Genomic DNA, 19,388 nt, shown 5'->3' with positions numbered 1-19,388 from the left:
TTGTGGATGATATAAAACTTTGTAGGATACTTAAAACTCAACTTGACTATAAAATATTACAGAAAGACCTAAATAAGCTGGCAGCAGGGGCAAAAACATGGCAGATGAAACTTAATGTTGATAAATGTAAAGTAATGCACCTAGGACGCAATAATAGCATTAATCTACATACATTAAATAAAACTGCGGATAACGGAACAAGAGAAGGACCTGGGTATTCTTGGAACAAATAAGCTATGCAGCAGCACTCAATCTCAAGCAGCAGCTGTAAAAGCAAATAGGATTTTAGGGTGTATAAAAATAGATAAAAAACAGTGATTCAAATGTAATATTACCCCTCTATAAATCCCTTGTGAGGCCACATCTTGAATACGGAATTCAGTTTTGGGCTCCACATTATAAAAAGGATATAAAAGAGAACTGGAGAGGGTTCAAAGGCAAGCGGCTAGATTATTAAATGGAATGAGAGGTGTTGCTTACAATGAAAGGCTAGAAAAATTAGGACTGTTCAGCGTGGAAAAAAACCCATCTTAGAGGTGATCATCTTAACCTGTATAAATAAATATATGTGTGGTCAATGCAAGGAACTAGCACATGATCTGTTCCTTCCAAGGATTCTACAAAGGACCAGGGGACATTCATTGTGTGGGAAAGAAAGACGTTTCAGACATCAATATAGGAAAGGGTTCTTTACAGTTAGAGTGGTTAAGCTATGGAATGCCCTACCCCAAGAGGTAGTGATGGCAGATACTATGTCAGCATTTAAAAAAAATCCTAGATGCTTATTTACTGACGAATGGCATTGAGGGTTATAACTAATCAAGCAATGAATGACAGGTCCATTAAGTTCAACCTTTCTCAATAAATTAACTATGTATTTTTTCAACCTATGTAACAATGACACGAAAGCAACATTGTATTGAAGAATTGTAGGAGTTTATCCTACCATTTTGAGTCTGTAGTCTAGTATGGAGGCACATAGGTCTGCATACTAGTTGTAAACAAACCCTGTGTAGTCTGATCCTGCAGTCGTGTGTTACTACTTACCATCTGTCCCCTCTTCTACTGTATATAGCTTAGGAAGAAGGGGCAGAGGGATAGGAATAACCCATGACTGTATGATTAGACTACACAGCATTTGCTTGTAGTCTGTAACCATGGAGACACATAGTTAACTGCAGATACTAAATAATAGTTTTTTTTTTCATTGTGTCGTATTTTTTTTTTTACTTTAGATGGATTGAAGCAGCAAAAAAATAAATAAAAAAAAAATGGTTTTAAAATGTACAATCTTCTCCCTCTAGACTTGAAGTGGCACTCTGGGCAAAAGCTGAATCTCCATACCCAGGTTTCACTTACCCTTTTCCCGTCCCAGACAGCGTTTGTCATCACTTAGAAGCATGTACAGGAAATAATTCTTCTAAGCACGCCCCTCCCCACAGATCTCTGGATCATCAGGGAATAGATCAGTCATATATTTTTTTGGGGGGGGGGGCCTTCACTCTGGGCAACAGATGGACACATTTTTGTCACTCTAGCATAGACTTTGCCATACATTCGAAGAAAATGGTGTAAATACTTATGTGCAGAGTAAGACATATATTGGTATTGAATTGGTTGCTATGGGCTTTTCTTCAAGAAGACAACAAATGATCCAGTTTATGTATAAAAGATTTTATTACAGGATTTTCCCCATGATCTGAACTCTATATAGAACAATTAGTACAGAGTGAAGACATTCGCAGGCCAGGTGGTTTCTTGCTGTTGTTTTTACATAATTCATGGCTTTTTCATATCAGCAAAGAATCCCACATAGCAATGGGCTGGATCTATGTGATGCAGTTATCGTAGGCACAGATCCATTAGAAATGATGACACAGAATGAATAGGAATAATGGCATGCTAGCAAATGTACCATGCAACTGTGGACAGTATCCAGTAAAGTCTCAAGTGATCCTGTAAAGTGAATGTGGGCCTAGGTGAGAAGGACACATGCACAACATGGAATCTCATACATGAACATCTGCTCAACGGTCTCACGGTTAGAACTGGGAAGAAAAACTCAACCAGGATTGACAAATAAATAACCGTCTATCCTAAAGTATTACCGTACTTTGCCCTAGTTGTGTTGTTCCAAAATAGAAAGTTTATACAATTGTTAAGAATTATTCAGAACTTAAATGGACCTAAAATGCAAATGATCTTATTTAAAATAAGCACAATGGTTAGATAACGCTTTACCTCCGCAATGTTTGAGGTATTATTCTATTTGCATCAGTTCTAAAAATGAATAGCACACTAGTGCTAACTGTTAGCAGTCAATATTTTAATAACCATTAATAATGACAAAGCGGATCTGTCAGTTATTTATACTGCGCTGTCTGAGGGCAGCATAAAGCAGTGACAGACATGCAGACTCAAGCCCTGAGTCACTGGACACGTGCCGCAACTATGGAGCGTAAATCATTGGAAACGACGGCACATTTCTGAATAATTGGCAGACTACTGAAATCCGCAAGTCTGTCACTGCTTTATGCTGCCCTCAGACAGCGCAGCATAAATATCTGACCGATCTGCTTTCAGGTTAAAAGTCACATATTCTGTGGGGGTATTTCCAGCTTACAAATCACAGCTTTACCTTAAAGAATACCTCCACTTTTTTAACTAATATTTGACATAAAACAGAGTTAAAGGGTTATTTCTATCCTATAAAGAAAAATGCCATCCCTTTATGATCAGTGGGCGTCTGACCTCTGGGACCTCCCCCAAACCTTAGAATGAACGGGCTGCAGTGCTGACTTAGCACTGCGTCCCCTTCTAAATTTGAATGGAACCGTGCTGCAGCTCCCTGCACAGCGAGTGGTCGCGGATGACGGGGATGCAGTGGTAATGCTGTGTAAGATGGAATATCCCTTTAATTCATATGAAATGTATTGAATTGTTTTTCTATAAATAATGATGGCTTCCTGCCTTTTTCATAGTAAAATTGTGTGTGTGTGTGTGTGTATATATATATATATATATATATATTTACATATCTGTATATCAGAGTTTCTTAAATTGTGATTTGTGACCCAATGGCTCCGGGCCCACTGAGATGGTGCGACCCAGGGCTGTCTCCCCAGCGGTGGCATGTCCAAGTTTCAACCGTGTCATTATGACTTTCTGTGCCAAGCTCCACACTGCACAGACCAGAGGAGCAGAGGGATTTCCTCCACTCTTCGTGAGAACGGGGATAGGCGAGTCCTTATTTTATTATTAGGCACCATATGGGAATTATATTGAGTATGGGAGGCCGCTATGGGGAAATTTACTGCATGGGGACATCTATGGGGTCATTATACTGTGTGGGGGCCACAAAGGGGTCATTATACAGTGTGAGGGGCCCAATCAGTTGTGTCCCCCCCTCCCCCGGGCTAAACCCCTTGCTACACCTCTGATGGCCAATGATGGACGGGTCGGGTCACATGACCCACCATCAGCGGTCATAGTCGGGCCTCAGCGACGCACAACAGGAGTTTACCTTGAACCCACCCCTCCTACGCCTGCACAATTATCGTTGTTTTCGATGTTTCAGGATTTTTTTTTTTTAATGGAGCCAAGTACCGGAATCTAGCTATGAATGATGTTAACATAGGTCAGTAAAATGGGCATAATTACGGTAGCGGGGGTCCTAAACAGAAGTCCCGTCCAAAATTGGGTCCTGGCCTCAAAAAGTTTGGGAACCACTGCTGCATATAAAGACTAAGTTAGTCAGCACTTTCTAACCGAGTGAAATAATTGGGCAGGTGCTACTCTGTTGTGACTGCAATGTAAAGCAAACAAAAACACACCGAGACAGAGCAGAACCCTGCATTCGCTAAGGTGCGTGCCGACGTTTAATATTTTTATTATTTTGAACTACATTACTGCTATATTTCTTATACTTGTCAAAGTAAGGTTTGCATTTTGATTAAAGTGTTTGGGTCCACCTGCCACGACAGGGCGATCTAATTTCTGGTTCCTATCTATCCTGAATACATTTTGTAGGCCTGAAGAGAGACGTGAGTCTCCTATACAGATATAATGTTTACTGTAGGGACCCCTCTGAATGAGGATGCGTTGTCGTGGCAGGTGGGCTCACACAATTTGATCAAAATGTGCGATAAGATCCTGATATTTATAAGTCTAGTAAATAAAGCAGTAATGCAATTTAAAATAAAAATATTAAATGTATGTCTATGAACATGTACGAGGTTGCGGTTTTATATTTGTGTTAGTCCAAAAATTGAATAGCCAAATTATATTTTTTGGTCCTCAAATTAAAAATCAACACTACAATGTAAAATAAACATTTGTGACCATTTTAGTTGCCATCTGGAGCCCTATACTGCCATATATTTGGGATCTGATAGCCCATGGAACTATTTTTTTTCTTTCAGATTCGAAAGGGAGTCCATACTTAAATCAGAAACATACAGAGGTACAGTAGAGGGCTTATGCACCTCTATGGCAGCCCTATTATGGCTCTGTACATAAGTGTGTGTGTGTGTGTGTGTGTGTGTGTGTGTGTGTTTGCGCGTGCGTATTTTCAATTTAGTATGATATTTATTTTTTTTTATGCGGGTAGCCTCGGTTTTAAAAACGTAGTCAATACATATAGCCATCTGACACTCTTTTGGCATACATCGGGTCTATAAAAGCCAGGAGAATTTCCTGGTGAATACACTGAATGTAAACTGCAGACACAGTGTGAATAGACTCCAAGTCTGTGTTTCTGTCTGTGTATATCTGCATGCCTGTGTCTGTAAGACTGGCCATGTAAAGTAAATAGTAAAGAGATGGATGGCAATAGCTTAAACACGGTCTGATACAGCAAAACACTGTAGATGGGAAAGACCTGTGCAGGTTGCCATCTGATGCCACAATGGACGGCCAGATCTTTGGAACTTTCAGCAGGGGTATGACTACACAGGCATACTGATATGTAGTCATTTCCTGCTAGTGTAAGGGGTGTTTTTAAACCGTTTTTTTTTCCGCTTTCCCATATGCTGTACATATGTGCCTTTGAAAATGTTGTTCTTATATTGCGGTGTCACATTTGTACTATTTAATTATCTACTTCACAAAAATCCATCTAGCCAGTGATTGAAGTGGGCTGGTGGACAGCTGCACTCGGCAGTGCCGCCCGAACTTGTTGGGTTAGTTGGCAACAGAAATAAGGTTCCTGGATGGCAGCTACTTGCAAAAGCAGGAGGTGTCAGTCAGCAGGCAACTATGCGTTGGGAGCCCCTAAGTTAACGTTACAGTGGGTGTTGTGATGCTGAGGTATTGCAACACAACGTTAAAAAGTGAGAAGAATGAGAAGCGTCTATAAAAGGCAATGTATGGCGCCTCGAGAGGGAGCGTTTGTGCGCACTGTGAAGCGCATGAGGTGACAGGGAGACCTGCTCAAGCTGTGAGCCGAAGGAGGGCCTGAGACCAGACACCGAGGAGCAAGGTGGCGGGCTGGGAGACGCATGTGATTAAAGAGTGCCTATGAGAAGTTGTAAGAGTTCGGAGTAGCTGTCATGAGTAGACTGGTGTAGACTAATAGTGGAACCCTTCAATCCAGAGAGACTGTGAAGTGCAGAGTAAGTACTCAGAGCACCACTGACAGATCTTGGAAGACTTGCGAGTCTGATAAAGTGACTGTAGTGTGTAGGAGCAGAAACAGAGTTGCTGTAGGCCGGGGGAACAAATCACCCCAGAATCGGTGGAAGTTTATAAGATTGGGTGACCAGAGACACAGGGCAAGGCATGTAGTGAACCCCCTTAGATAGTGGGTTAGGCCAGGATTTACAGGAAACCAAAGGCACCTACAAATAGCTCAATTTTGGGCCTAGTATTTAAGTCAACCCTTCTGCAGAGGTCGATGGATCAAAGTGTCATTGGCAACAGAATTTGAATTGTGTAGATAAATGCCATTTCTGTGTCAAGTGCAATTCATGTGAAGTGCCAGTTCTGTCGCTGTTACGGTTGACCACGCAACCAAGAGCGTTCAGGAAGTAATTCCATGAAGGGCAGCAGCCGAGCGGTCGTGAGGCACCATGCAAACGTAGACAAGTGGCTGGCGCAACCCTGATAGATACAGTTAAGTCCATAATTATTTGGACAGTGACACAATCTTCCTGATTTGGGCTCTGCATGCCACCACATTGGATTTGAAATAAAACAATTGAGATGCAATTGAAGTGTAGACTTTCAGGTTTAATTCAAGGGGTTGAACAAAAACATCCTGTAAAACGTTTAGGAATTACAACCATTTTACTACACTGCCTCCTCATTGCAGGGGCTCAAAAGTAATTGGAAAAATTAACATTACCATAAATAAAATATTTATTCTTTTATACTTTTGTAGAGAATCCTTTGCAGGCAATGACTGCCTGAAGTCTGGAACCCAAGGACATCACCAAATGCTGGGTTTCCTCCTTTGTGATGTTTTGCCAGGGCTTTACTGCAGCTGTCTTCAGTTGTTGCTTGTTTGTGGGTCTTTCTGCCTTAAGTTTTGTCTTAAGCAAGTGAAATGCAGCTCGATCGGGTTGAGTGAGATCTGGTGATTGACTTGGCCATTGCAGAATATTCCACTTTTTTGCCTTAAAAAACTCCTGGGTTGCTTTTGCAGTATTTTGGGTCGTTGTCCATCTGTACCGTGAAGCGACGTCCAATAAGCCTTGCTGCATTTGGTTGAATCTGAGCAGAAAGTAAATCCCTGAACACTTCAGAATTTATCCGGCTGCTTCTGTCTTCAATCACATCATCAATAAAAATTTGTGACCCAGTGCCTTTGGCAGCCATGCATGCCCATGCCATCACACTGCCTCCACCATGTTTTACAGAGGATGTGGTGTGCTTTGTATCATGAGTCGTTCCAAGCCTTCTCCATACTTTCTTCCTCCCATCATTCTGGTACAGGTTGGTCTTAGTTTCATGCTGTTCCAGAACTAGGCTGGCTTCTTTACATGTTGTTTAGCAAAGTCTAATCGGGCCTTTCTATTTTTGAGGCTGATTAATGGTTTGCACCTTGTGGTGAACCCTCTGTATTTTCTCTCATGAAGTCTTTATGGTAGACTTAGATACTGATGCACCTACTTCCAGGAGAGTGTTCTTCACTTGGGTAGATGTTGTGAAGGGGTTTTTCTTCACCATGGAAAGGATTCTGCAATTATCTACGACTGTTGTCTTCCATGGACGTCCAGGCCTTTTGGAATTCACGAGATCACCAGTGCGCTCTCTTTTTCAGGAATGTACCAAACTGTTGATTTGGCCACTCCTAAAATTTGTGCTATATCTGGATTTCTTCATTTTTTTCAGCCTAACAATGGTATGTTGCATTGAGAGCTACTTTGACCTCATGTTGTGGGTTCACAGCAACAGCTTCCAAATGCAAATGCCACACATGGAATCAACTACAGACCTTTTACCTGCTTATTTGATGATGGGTTAATGAGGGAATAGCCCATGCAGCCCATTAAATAGCTTTTGAGATAATTGTCCAATTACATTTGGTCCCTTGAAAAAGAGGCAGCTACATATTAAAGAGCTGTAATTCCTGTGCCCTTCCTCAAATTAGGATGTGAATACCCTCAAATTAAAGCTGGGAGTCTTCACTTTAAGCTCATATTGATTATATAACTGTATATTAAATTTGTTTCTGTAAACAGCTAAAATGCCAAAACTTGTGTCATTGTCAAAATAATTCTGAACCTAACTACACTTAGGAGGGATAGGCTGTGGCAGAGGGTAGCATCAAACAGACCCACTGTAGCACTGAAGCTTCAGGCAAAAGCCGGCAGCCATCTTGTGCGCAGCCTGACGATCTGGGCATACATGGCGGTTTTCATGCTCCTCCAGACCCAGGTAAGAGTCCGCTATATCTGAAATTAAGTTGGTGCTCTGCAACTGTTCGTCTGTTCAAGAGCAAGTGTGCGTGTAAAATCACACACAGAGTTTAGATGCAATTTTGGGGCAGTATTTTGAACCAAAGCCAAAAGTGGATCTAAAGGAAAGAAAAGGTGTATAGAAAAGACTGATACATCTCCATTCTTTGGTGTCCACTCCTGTGTTTGGCACAAAAACGAAGCCAAAAGCTGCATCAAAACTCTGTGCTTCGTCCTGGCCTAAGTAACTGTAACCGTCAAGCTTGTGATGCCTCTGTGTGAGTTTGAAATAAAAAAAACTCACTTGTTGGTACTAAACGCATCTGCCACATTTTGTAAGTGGGGTGCAGTGCCCCCCCCCCCTTTACACTAGCAGCCAAGAAGTTTCTCATTGGCTGGAAAATAATATACGAAAAGCTACACAATCAAAATAAAAGGAGACAGATAATGAGTATAGTAAGTGGTCTTATGTCAATCTGTTGTACTTGTGGGGATACTCTTTAAATATCTTTGGGTAAACTGAATGTGATTTTAAAATATACATTTAAAATACCTTGGTTATTCTTGAATATCAAAAAAATGCATGATCTTTTATGTGGTACAAAACTAGACCTGTAATAATATATGTAATATTTACTGTTTCATGTATAGTCCGTGCTGGTACAGATTCTATAGACTGCATTGAATGTATGAGTCTAGTACTGAGGTGAATGAAAGTGTAAGTGAATAAAATCTTAGGAAAGTATCTCAAATAAATAAGAATGTCTCTAGATTAATTGCAGCTTTCATCTTAATAAATTACTCTTATAGCCTCTAAATTAAACCAAGCACATTATTCAATGAATATTACGGGGCATTTTTTTCTACTTTAAAACATGTCAATAAAAAATAACCAGTACTATAATATGTAATCCACATGGACTGCTAGCTGCAAACCAATGGAAAACATCTAATATTTTACTAAATACTCGAGGGTTGCTATCCATTTACATAGTATGGGACGTTACTTATTTATAAATATACTGCATCTAATATATCACAAGGCTCAAAACCCCCACACGATATCGTAAAGGGATCCTCTAGGAGTAAAAAACTTTATCAAAGGGAGCTTACATACTGAGTGTCCATAGAGGATGAATATAAATATATGTGAACATTCATCGCCTGTGGACACTTTCCATATTAATAAATGCACGAGTGCCTGTAGCGGAGATCTCTGAGATCTGCTCCGGGAGATCTAATCACTACATGGAATACATTACAAAATGTGATCACAGGGTTGGAGTGGCCCACAGCAGAACAGACGCGCGATTCTGTAGGCCTAGATTCTGGACAAAAACTAGGTCCAACCATAATAGTACCATAAGGTCCAGCACTTGCTTCTGGGGTTCATCACTTGTTTGGGTTATTGTAAGCAATAAGCTATGAGCCCTTAATGATAATATGACCGGTGTGTGAAAATAGGTCAAAAAGCAAATAAAAGTGGACACGCTCTTGTTCTGTATAGCTGATTGGTGGGCATCAGATTAATTTCTTTCGAGGGTCCCAACGTACCCGGACATTGTGTGAGGATATGGTGGGCTCACTTCAATACAGTTTCTTACATCAAGAGAAACCCCTTTATAAGTCCTTTTAACAAATGGTCTACAATAAAAGCCATCCTTCTCCTTCAATAATAATAATAATATAAATCCAACCTAATTCTATGTGACAATTTACAATTTTCCAGAAGAAAATACTGCGTACATTCCACGTCAAACCGTCCATAGGAAAATATGTTGACTTTACAGCATAGTGGTTCTGTCCTGATTTTGTTAAAACTATTTACAAATGTAAACTATACAAGATCCCCTTAAATACATATGTATAAGTATCTAAGTATTTACTAGACGGCCGTGCATGAGGTATGATGACCTTATTTTACAGTAACATCACTCAAGTGATTGGCTCTTTAAACCGTCTCAGTGAGAATAATTCTCTAGAAATTCCTTCAGCCGTGTAGGATAATCCGTCATTATACCAGTGGCACCCAAATCAAAGGCTCTTTTATATTCTTCTTCATTGTTTAACACCCAAATGTAAACCTATAAGAAAGAGACAAAGTTATTAACGGGTGTAAAAAAAAATAGTTATTAATGTATTTATTTTTAAGTTAAAGGCTATGGGAACCATTGACATGCAAATAAAATATTTTTATATATGTTAGTGGTTAACTGGAATTAAGAAAATGTCACCAAGTTTCAGGCTGCCATCTTCATTCCTTTATTCATTTTCAAACCCCCTAATATTCCGTTTATATGCTGCTCTAGTTTCAGACTTTTCTCCAGTGGTCGTCTTCCTTCAGTAATACATGCTGGATTTGAGTTCTGTGTGTCCAGGATGCTGCTGCCTTCACTAGCTCTCATGTATTAGAACAGTTTTTCCTCTACACAGATAGCCTGTGTGGTACCCCCTCTAATCTCCTCCCTATCTACACTCTGAAACAGACAGCCTGTATCATCTTCCCACCTTGAACACTTAGAAGCATTCTCAACGCTCTGATCTTCCATGTATAACATCCTCCCCCTCCCTGCTGCTATCTCAAACATCGAGAGAAGAAAGCGGGAGAGCAGAAAACGTCAGTCCGTCAGAAGTAAACTAACAAATTTGAGTTAGAAGAAGCAGCATAGCCGGTTATCTACAGGAGATGAACAGAATCTGCGGCAGCAAAATGGTAGAACATTTTTTCATGAAGACTAGAAAGTTGCTTAACTTTGCATTTAGGAAGAAAATGAACCAAAAAAAATCAGAAATGACAAACTAATAAACAGCTACCAGAAAATACAATTAAAAATAACTCCTCCAGAATAACCCCAATTCCAATTATAATTCTTCTTTTGTATTATCAATTAGCTTTTTCTCAAAATTCAGGATACCGGACTCCGATTGTACAAGAAAACAAATCCCATGTTTTTACCTTTCTTTTTTTTGATGCAGCTATAACCTAGCTACCAGCTATATTGATTTATATTAAAAACCAAGTGGGAGAAATAGCTAGCTATTACCCCCTCAATTATGTCATCATTGATCTACATTAACCCCTTAACGACCACCCACCGTCTTTTGACGGCAGGCGGTGCAGGTGCTTCCTCTACACCAACGTCTTTTGGTATCGGTTGGGCTGTCGGTTGGGCTGTCATCTGCGGCCCTCGGGACACAGAGCCGCTAGTATCGGCTCTGCTCCGGTACTCGGTGAAATCCCTGACATCGCTGTCCATATATGGACAGTTTTTGTCAAGGTCTACCCCAGAGCTGAGTCTCGGGCAGAGCGCTAGCATAGGCTCTGCTCCGGGACTCTGTGGAATCCCCTGACATCGCTGTCCATGAATGGACAGTTTTGTCAGGATCTTCCCCAGAGCGGAGTCTCGGGCAGAGCGCTAGCATAGGCTCTGCTCCGGGACTCTGGAATCCCCTGACATCGCTGTCCACATATGGACAGCGATGTCTAGGGCTTCCCCAGAAGAAACTGGAGTCCTAGCTACTAGCGCTCCTACTGGGACTCCAGATGTGCTCCTGACATCACTGTCCAGATGTCAGGAGCACAGCTGGAGTCCCAGTAGGAGCGCTAGTAGCTAGGACTCCAGTTCTGGGGTTGCCCCTGACATCTCTGTCGGCAACGCTCTGGCTGGGGATTCCATTTCTAGAGGGAGCCCCAATGGACCTATCTACTGGGGGTGTCTGTGGCACTATCTACAAGGGGTGTCTGTGGCATTATCTACAGGGGGCACTGTGGCAGCATCTACAGGGGGCACTGTGGCAGCATCTACAGGGGGCACTGTGGCAGCATCTACAGGGGGCACTGTGGCAGCATCTACAGGGGGCACTGTGGCAGCATCTACAGGGGGCACTGTGGCAGCATCTACAGGGGGCACTGTGGCAGCATCTACAGGGGGCACTGTGGCAGCATCTACAGGGGGCACTGTGGCAGCATCTACAGGGGGCACTGTGGCAGCATCTACAGGGGGCACTGTGGCAGCATCTACAGGGGGCACTGTGGCAGCATCTACAGGGGGCACTGTGGCAGCATCTACAGGGGGCACTGTGGCAGCATCTACAGGGGGCACTGTGGCAGCATCTACAGGGGGCACTGTGGCAGCATCTACAGGGGGCACTGTGGCAGCATCTACAGGGGGCACTGTGGCAGCATCTACAGGGGGCACTGTGGCAGCATCTACAGGGGGCACTGTGGCAGCATCTACAGGGGGCACTGTGGCAGCATCTACAGGGGGCACTGTGGCAGCATCTACAGGGGGCACTGTGGCAGCATCTACAGGGGGCACTGTGGCAGCATCTACAGGGGGCACTGTGGCAGCATCTACAGGGGGCACTGTGGCAGCATCTACAGGGGGCACTGTGGCAGCATCTACAGGGGGCACTGTGGCAGCATCTACAGGGGGCACTGTGGCAGCATCTACAGGGGGCACTGTGGCAGCATCTACAGGGGGCACTGTGGCAGCATCTACAGGGGGCACTGTGGCAGCATCTACAGGGGGCACTGTGGCAGCATCTACAGGGGGCACTGTGGCAGCATCTACAGGGGGCACTGTGGCAGCATCTACAGGGGGCACTGTGGCAGCATCTACAGGGGGCACTGTGGCAGCATCTACAGGGGGCACTGTGGCAGCATCTACAGGGGGCACTGTGGCAGCATCTACAGGGGGCACTGTGGCAGCATCTACAGGGGGCACTGTGGCAGCATCTACAGGGGGCACTGTGGCAGCATCTACAGGGGGCACTGTGGCAGCATCTACAGGGGGCACTGTGGCAGCATCTACAGGGGGCACTGTGGCAGCATCTACAGGGGGCACTGTGGCAGCATCTACAGGGGGCACTGTGGCAGCATCTACAGGGGGCACTGTGGCAGCATCTACAGGGGGCACTGTGGCAGCATCTACAGGGGGCACTGTGGCAGCATCTACAGGGGGCACTGTGGCAGCATCTACAGGGGGCACTGTGGCAGCATCTACAGGGGGCACTGTGGCAGCATCTACAGGGGGCACTGTGGCAGCATCTACAGGGGGCACTGTGGCAGCATCTACAGGGGGCACTGTGGCAGCATCTACAGGGGGCACTGTGGCAGCATCTACAGGGGGCACTGTGGCAGCATCTACAGGGGGCACTGTGGCAGCATCTACAGGGGGCACTGTGGCAGCATCTACAGGGGGCACTGTGGCAGCATCTACAGGGGGCACTGTGGCAGCATCTACAGGGGGCACTGTGGCAGCATCTACAGGGGGCACTGTGGCAGCATCTACAGGGGGCACTGTGGCAGCATCTACAGGGGGCACTGTGGCAGCATCTACAGGGGGCACTGTGGCAGCATCTACAGGGGGCACTGTGGCAGCATCTACAGGGGGCACTGTGGCAGCATCTACAGGGGGCACTGTGGCAGCATCTACAGGGGGCACTGTGGCAGCATCTACAGGGGGCACTGTGGCAGCATCTACAGGGGGCACTGTGGCAGCATCTACAGGGGGCACTGTGGCAGCATCTACAGGGGGCACTGTGGCGGCATCTACAGGGGGCACTGTGGCGGCATCTACAGGGGGCACTGTGGCAGCATCTACAGGGGGCACTGTGGCAGCATCTACAGGGGGCACGGTGGCAGCATCTACAGGGGGCACGGTGGCAGCATCTACAGGGGGCACGGTGGCAGCATCTACAGGGGGCACGGTGGCAGCATCTACAGGGGGCACGGTGGCAGCATCTACAGGGGGCACGGTGGCAGCATCTACAGGGGGCACGGTGGCAGTGAGAAGGATGAGAGGGGAAGGCTTCCCGCACTATGATTGCCTGCCAGGATGAGCGGAGACAAATACATCCTGGGTGACTGAGAAAACAGCAACATAAGAGCCAATATGTCTTGCAATGGTAGCTACAGTATTTCCTGTCCCAGAAAAAGAAGGCAGCAGAAGACTGGAGAATACATAGCTAAAGCTCTATTCACATCTGCGCTAGGTTTTTTGTTATTCTGTTCCGTCATAGGAAAAGAATAACGAAAAAAACAGAAGTGCTGAATCCATCGCATGACGGACACAAACGGTGCCTGATCGAACTAATTGACTTTCATCGTTTTCATCGGGTTTCCGTCATGGCGTCCGTTGTTTTGCCAGACAACATAGAACTGCATGCAGCGCTATTTTGTCTGGCAAAAATGTTGGATTCTGCGACGGAGGCCCCCAACGCAAATGTGAGCAGAGCCTGAAAGAGAATCTGCATATAAGGATTCAGCAGCTTTGTTAAGTTTTCATCTTTGGCAAGATATACCCTTCTAGACTTGTACAAACAAAAGTTCACATGCTTCTAACATAATAATGCATTTATAAATATGTATTCTTTTTAGACATACCTGAATTCCTCGAGCTTTCAGGTGCTCGAATAGGGACTTTCTCATAATTAATCTAAAACAAATAAAATTCATTACATCAAATCTAGCGCCTATGATCTGGACATACAAATAGTTAAAGAATATACTGAGTAAAGCCAGAAGTATTATGAAATGTAAAGAGAGTAAATATATCTATCAAAGTAAAATAATGCTGAAGTTGATGGCTGCTGGGGACAGTAAGGACACGCCTGAGGTTTATTGTAATAAAAATGCTACATTACTTTCTGCTGCATAGTTGTCTTATGGTCTTGTCGGTTGCCATGATAAGAAATCCTCTCATGTTATTAAAGTAAAGTGGAATGTTTTACCTTTGAAAATTGTCAATTGTGGCCCTCAATGGAGAAGCAGCGGTGCATGCATCGCCACTCCATATTGAAATCCTATTCAACGGATGTTGGGGGCTGTAGTTAGCCCACAATTCTCTAGGATATCATTGTATGCTCTACAATTCACCAATTGTTGAAAAGATCGCATCCTATGATGCCAAGTTGAAAGAAATTGAATTGTATGACTCATTCTACAGATTGTTTGTCTAAAGATATTGAATTGCTGTATTCTTCAATTTACGACCGTTAGTAATGGATGTGACTGGCATGGCTGATTTTCACATGCAATAAGCTGGAAGGAACATGGTAGTGACAAAAGCCATGCATTACAACAGAAGACATTTGTGGATGCACCGTACATCCATAAGTTACAGCAGCAGAAGACCACACCAGGTTCCACCTAGAAGATAAGTCTACAGTGGGTGCCGGCTCACCAAAACCAGACAAAATGAAGATGGAAGAACGTTTCATGGTCTGACAATCTTTTTGCTGCACCTTACAGATAATAGGGACATAATTTGCCATAAATTACATGAATCCACTGATCCATTCTACCACAATCAAGGTAGTCAGTTTTTAGGCCAACGCAGAGGCAGACGCCCAAGAAGAGGACGAGCAGAGGTGGGAATCAGCAGAAGATGTAAACTGGTCCATGGCAACGAGGTCACAGGTATGACTTACACCCCACAGTCACTGGTAGTGAACATCTCCTCTAAATCCCTGGGCCCGGCACAACTCCTTCTACAAAAAGGTCTATCTTTTTGTCCTACATACAGATATGATCTATTCCAGTTGGACATGGATCTGAACCGTTTCTTTAGAACTCTACGCCTACTGGTATTTTCCTTCAACAAGGGGGAAACCCGAATACGAGAGGACTCTACAACAACAACAGTGACCCCTATGGTCACCTCCAAGGATTTAGGGCTGAGGAACAAGTTTGTTCTCCCCCCCTAAGAATTCACCCCCCCTTGAGACATTTGTCGGACTGGCCCACAGAGATATGGAGGCCTTTCGCCACGATTTTGGCCTAGGCCTTTTTAAATGCCAGACCAATCTGAGTAACATTGATAGACAGGCCCTCCTCTCTCTCTCTCTCTCTCTCTCACGAGCGATAAAGATTTAACTATCAAACCAGCAGACAAGGGGGGTGCTATTGTAGTTATGGATAAAAACACCTACATGGATGAGGCACATAGACAACTATGTGACCAGACAGTTTACAAACCCATTAGTCATGACCCCAAAAGTCAAATTATAACTAAAATTGAGAATATACTCAAACACATGGCCCAGGGCATTATAGACCAAGACACGGTCACATTCTTAACGAATAGACACCCTATAACACCAGTGTTCTATATCCTACCAAAAATACACAAAAGATTAGACAAACCCCCCTGCCATCCCATTGTTGCGTTCACAGACTCTATTTTCTCTTCACTTTCCATTTTTCTTGAAAAACTACTCACACCTCTAGTCAAAATCACTATATCATTCCTGCTTGACACTACGTCATTCCTAACATGCATTAGATCACTTGATACATTACCCATTGGAACCATACTAGTCACATTTGATGTAAGTAGCCTTTACACATACTATGTAAATTGCACATACTATGACAGATTGATGTGATACTATGACTCACCACACACCATAGGTTACATTGTCTACTCGCTTCCATAACTACTACTCAGATACTGTTTAGATAATATCCCCCAGCAACTTGATGCCCTATACTGTCCCATGATGCCAGATACTGTTCCTTCCTTCTTTATATTACCCAATGCTGTACATATCTCTGTTTTGTATGATTCCTTTGCAATGTATTTTTAGGTTAAACATTATACTTCCTGTATTTATTTATGGTATCTCTACACTATACAAAATTACTTGTATATATTTCTCTAGTGCCCGATGAAGGTCTAACGACCAAAATGTTGCACATATAGCCACTGGTATTTAAAAAATCAAAATCCACTTTACCTTTCAAAAGTGTACAATACAATTCTTTCTATTTCTTGAACTGGGTTGGGACCCTATTCGGAGCACCTGAGAAAAACTAGTGCTATCTAAACAACTCCACACCATTCTGCCATGTGTTAGCAGTTCAGGCTGCTGGTAGTGGTGCAATGTGTATATATACACACATATATATATATATTCAATTCCTAGGAAAACCCTTTAAAGAAATATAGGTAAAACATTGCTTACGCATCTGCCAGCCACACAACAAACTTGTGACTTTTGCTCATTTTCGAGGGATCTTTAAGCCTGGAGGGAGAAATGAAATACACAATTTAAAATTAACATTTGAAGTCCGTTAAATCAGTTTGCTTGTAACAACAATAGGGGAACTTATTGGGGAATTTATTAACCTTTCCATGTTTTCTGGCGTAAAAAAGTCGTAAAAGGCCCCAAAAAACGCGTTGCAAATTGCGACTTTTGTCCTTTTTTTATGCCGTCCTTTGCACTTTTTCAAAAAGGGGGATGGCTTCACAAAAGAGGTGGGGTCATAGCGATCCGATAAGTTTATTATGGTAAATAATAGTGGAAATCTTCAACAGCTTGCTAACTGGTGTCGATTTTACTCTGTAGGGCGTAGCAAAGTAGAGGCCTGTGCAATGCCCCATACCTCGGGATGGCAGCAGGTAAACTGCAGACATCCCAGCGATCAACTGTTATCACCGAGGGAAGCCCCATGTAAGCCCTTACTTCCCTGAAGAATAACACAGTGCCCATTGAAATCAATGTAGTGTCTCCAATCTGGTTTAACAGCGGTGAAGAGGTGGACTGCCATCTATTAATCCATATGCCCTAGTAGGGTATCAGGATAGGGGTTGTTTAAACCAGATAATACTTTTAAATAAAAGCTATACTTAACCAGTCATAATACATTATATACATAGCATTCGTGTATGATCAAAAGGTAAGAGTTTGCTTTTAAAATGTAGGAATACAACACGGACAGAAAATCCCTAGATTTCTTACTTCATGATTATAGAAGGCATTGGAATTTCTAAGAATTGTTCCCGAAGTGGGAAGAAGGGCAGGAGTCCAGTATAGAATAATCCAACCAGGAGCAGAACACGTTGAAAGCAGAAAAGCAGAGGGATGCTGCAGTTCTAGAATGATAACAGAAACACAGCTTTATTAGGATCAGAATCCCGTGCCTAAGGCATACAGTGCAAAACAGAAACAGTTACATGGTTAATACAATGAGGCCTCCATTAGTACCTACCAGAAGAAATCGCTCTTTAGTATAGATTTAATATAATTTGAAAAATGCTTTTAATATCTTATTTCTATGCTGAGATGTGGTCACTTGACGTCACAGGCCCCAAACCTGAGCTGCATTACAGAGAAAATCTGAAGACAACATTAACTGTTCTGATGCCGTGTTGTCACAAAGACTTTCAGTGGATCCAAAAGCATCAGATACAACACCAACCTAGCTTCAACAGCGGCAAATATATGTGTATATGTGGGGATATCAATGTATTATGTTTTTTTCATTCACACCGCCTTCAAGACAACACTGCCTCAGAAAGAAATTAGAAAATTAAATGTCATCAGTAGTGAAGTCTGAGGCTTGGGGCCTGTTACTACAAGTGATCATATCTCAGCAGAGAAGAAAAGTATTAAAAACATTATTTCTAAATTTTTATAGCACACTAAATGGTGTAATTTTCTTCAAGTAACTCTCCTTTAAAGGAACAGTGTCACGATAAAAAAAAATTTAACATCAGTTTGATTTTAGTCTTTTATTAAAAACTTTTATATTTATTTGTGTGTTTGTGTTTTACTTTTTTTTATTTTTACACTTTTTCTTCTCTATGGGGGCTGCCATTTTTTACTCCATTTCTGTATGTGTCGATTAACGACACATACAGACATGGAATACGGCAGCTTACAGTCCCATAGTGAATGCGAACGGGGCCCGTTCCATCCACTATGGTGTACGCCGTCTGTGTGGGAACGGCGCATGCGCCGCTCCCACACAGTCCAAGTTGAACTGAGCGCTGTCCGGCGCCATTTTCCTGTAGACCGGAAGTCGCGGCCGGACAGTAAGATTACTACTTCCGGTCGCGGCTTCCGGACTTCTGCACTTGGAGCAGCGGCAGCAGACGGAGCAGACGGACCGGAGGGAGCGGCGGCGGCAGGAGCAGGTAAGTGGTTTCTATGTATGTTCGTGTTTCAGTGTGTGTTTACTAGTGTATGTAAACCTACTACACTGTGTGTTAGCTCAAAAAATGGCGACACACAGTGTAGGAGGTTTGACCGTTCAATCCCCTCGTTTCTCCCGGCACTAGCCAGGATAAAGGAGGGGGGGGGGGGGATTCTGAGAGCTCACTAGAGCGAGGGATTTTTTTCCAATTTTGCAGCATAAAGCAATGTGGTTGCTTTACCACATGCAATGCTGCAATTTTGGGAATTGCTCCATCTAGTGACCAGTGCTGGGAAATATTATAAATTAGAATCTAATTTATAATATTTCCTGACTCGTGAAAAAAATAAAAAAAATTGTTTAATCACCTACACACTAATTGTTTAACTAAAAAAAAAAAAATAAATTTTTTGCTAACAACACATTCCCTTTAAGTTCTGCATTCATAATTTACAAGACATAATTTTTAGACTTTACAGTTTAAAGGGATATTTCGATTTAATATTATTCTTAGGGGGGTTATAATAATGTTCTAAGGCCTCGCACATTTCCCCACTCTGCACTAT

General features: G+C 43.0%; 1 protein-coding gene across 1 annotated transcript in view; it reads right to left on the bottom strand.

Annotated features, from left to right (window-relative positions):
- Positions 1 to 1,658: 1,658 nt before the first annotated feature.
- GDPD1 (glycerophosphodiester phosphodiesterase domain containing 1) overlaps positions 1,659 to 19,388 on the bottom strand; it is a 76,614-nt gene continuing 58,884 nt past the window's right edge. Inside the window, exons 7-10 of the mRNA XM_075854067.1 lie at positions 17,646 to 17,779; positions 16,869 to 16,928; positions 14,287 to 14,338; positions 1,659 to 9,982 (exon numbers count right to left, since the gene is read on the bottom strand). Coding sequence (XP_075710182.1) covers positions 9,860 to 9,982; positions 14,287 to 14,338; positions 16,869 to 16,928; positions 17,646 to 17,779 — 369 coding nt within the window. The 3' untranslated portion in view covers positions 1,659 to 9,859. The remainder of the gene's footprint in view (positions 9,983 to 14,286; positions 14,339 to 16,868; positions 16,929 to 17,645; positions 17,780 to 19,388) is intronic.

The sequence above is a fragment of the Rhinoderma darwinii genome, chromosome 2, assembly GCF_050947455.1.
Source record: "Rhinoderma darwinii isolate aRhiDar2 chromosome 2, aRhiDar2.hap1, whole genome shotgun sequence".
NCBI classification, from domain to species: domain Eukaryota; kingdom Metazoa; phylum Chordata; class Amphibia; order Anura; family Rhinodermatidae; genus Rhinoderma; species Rhinoderma darwinii.
The sequence above is the reverse complement of the archived record's forward strand: the minus strand, read 5'-3'. Positions and strand labels throughout refer to the sequence as shown.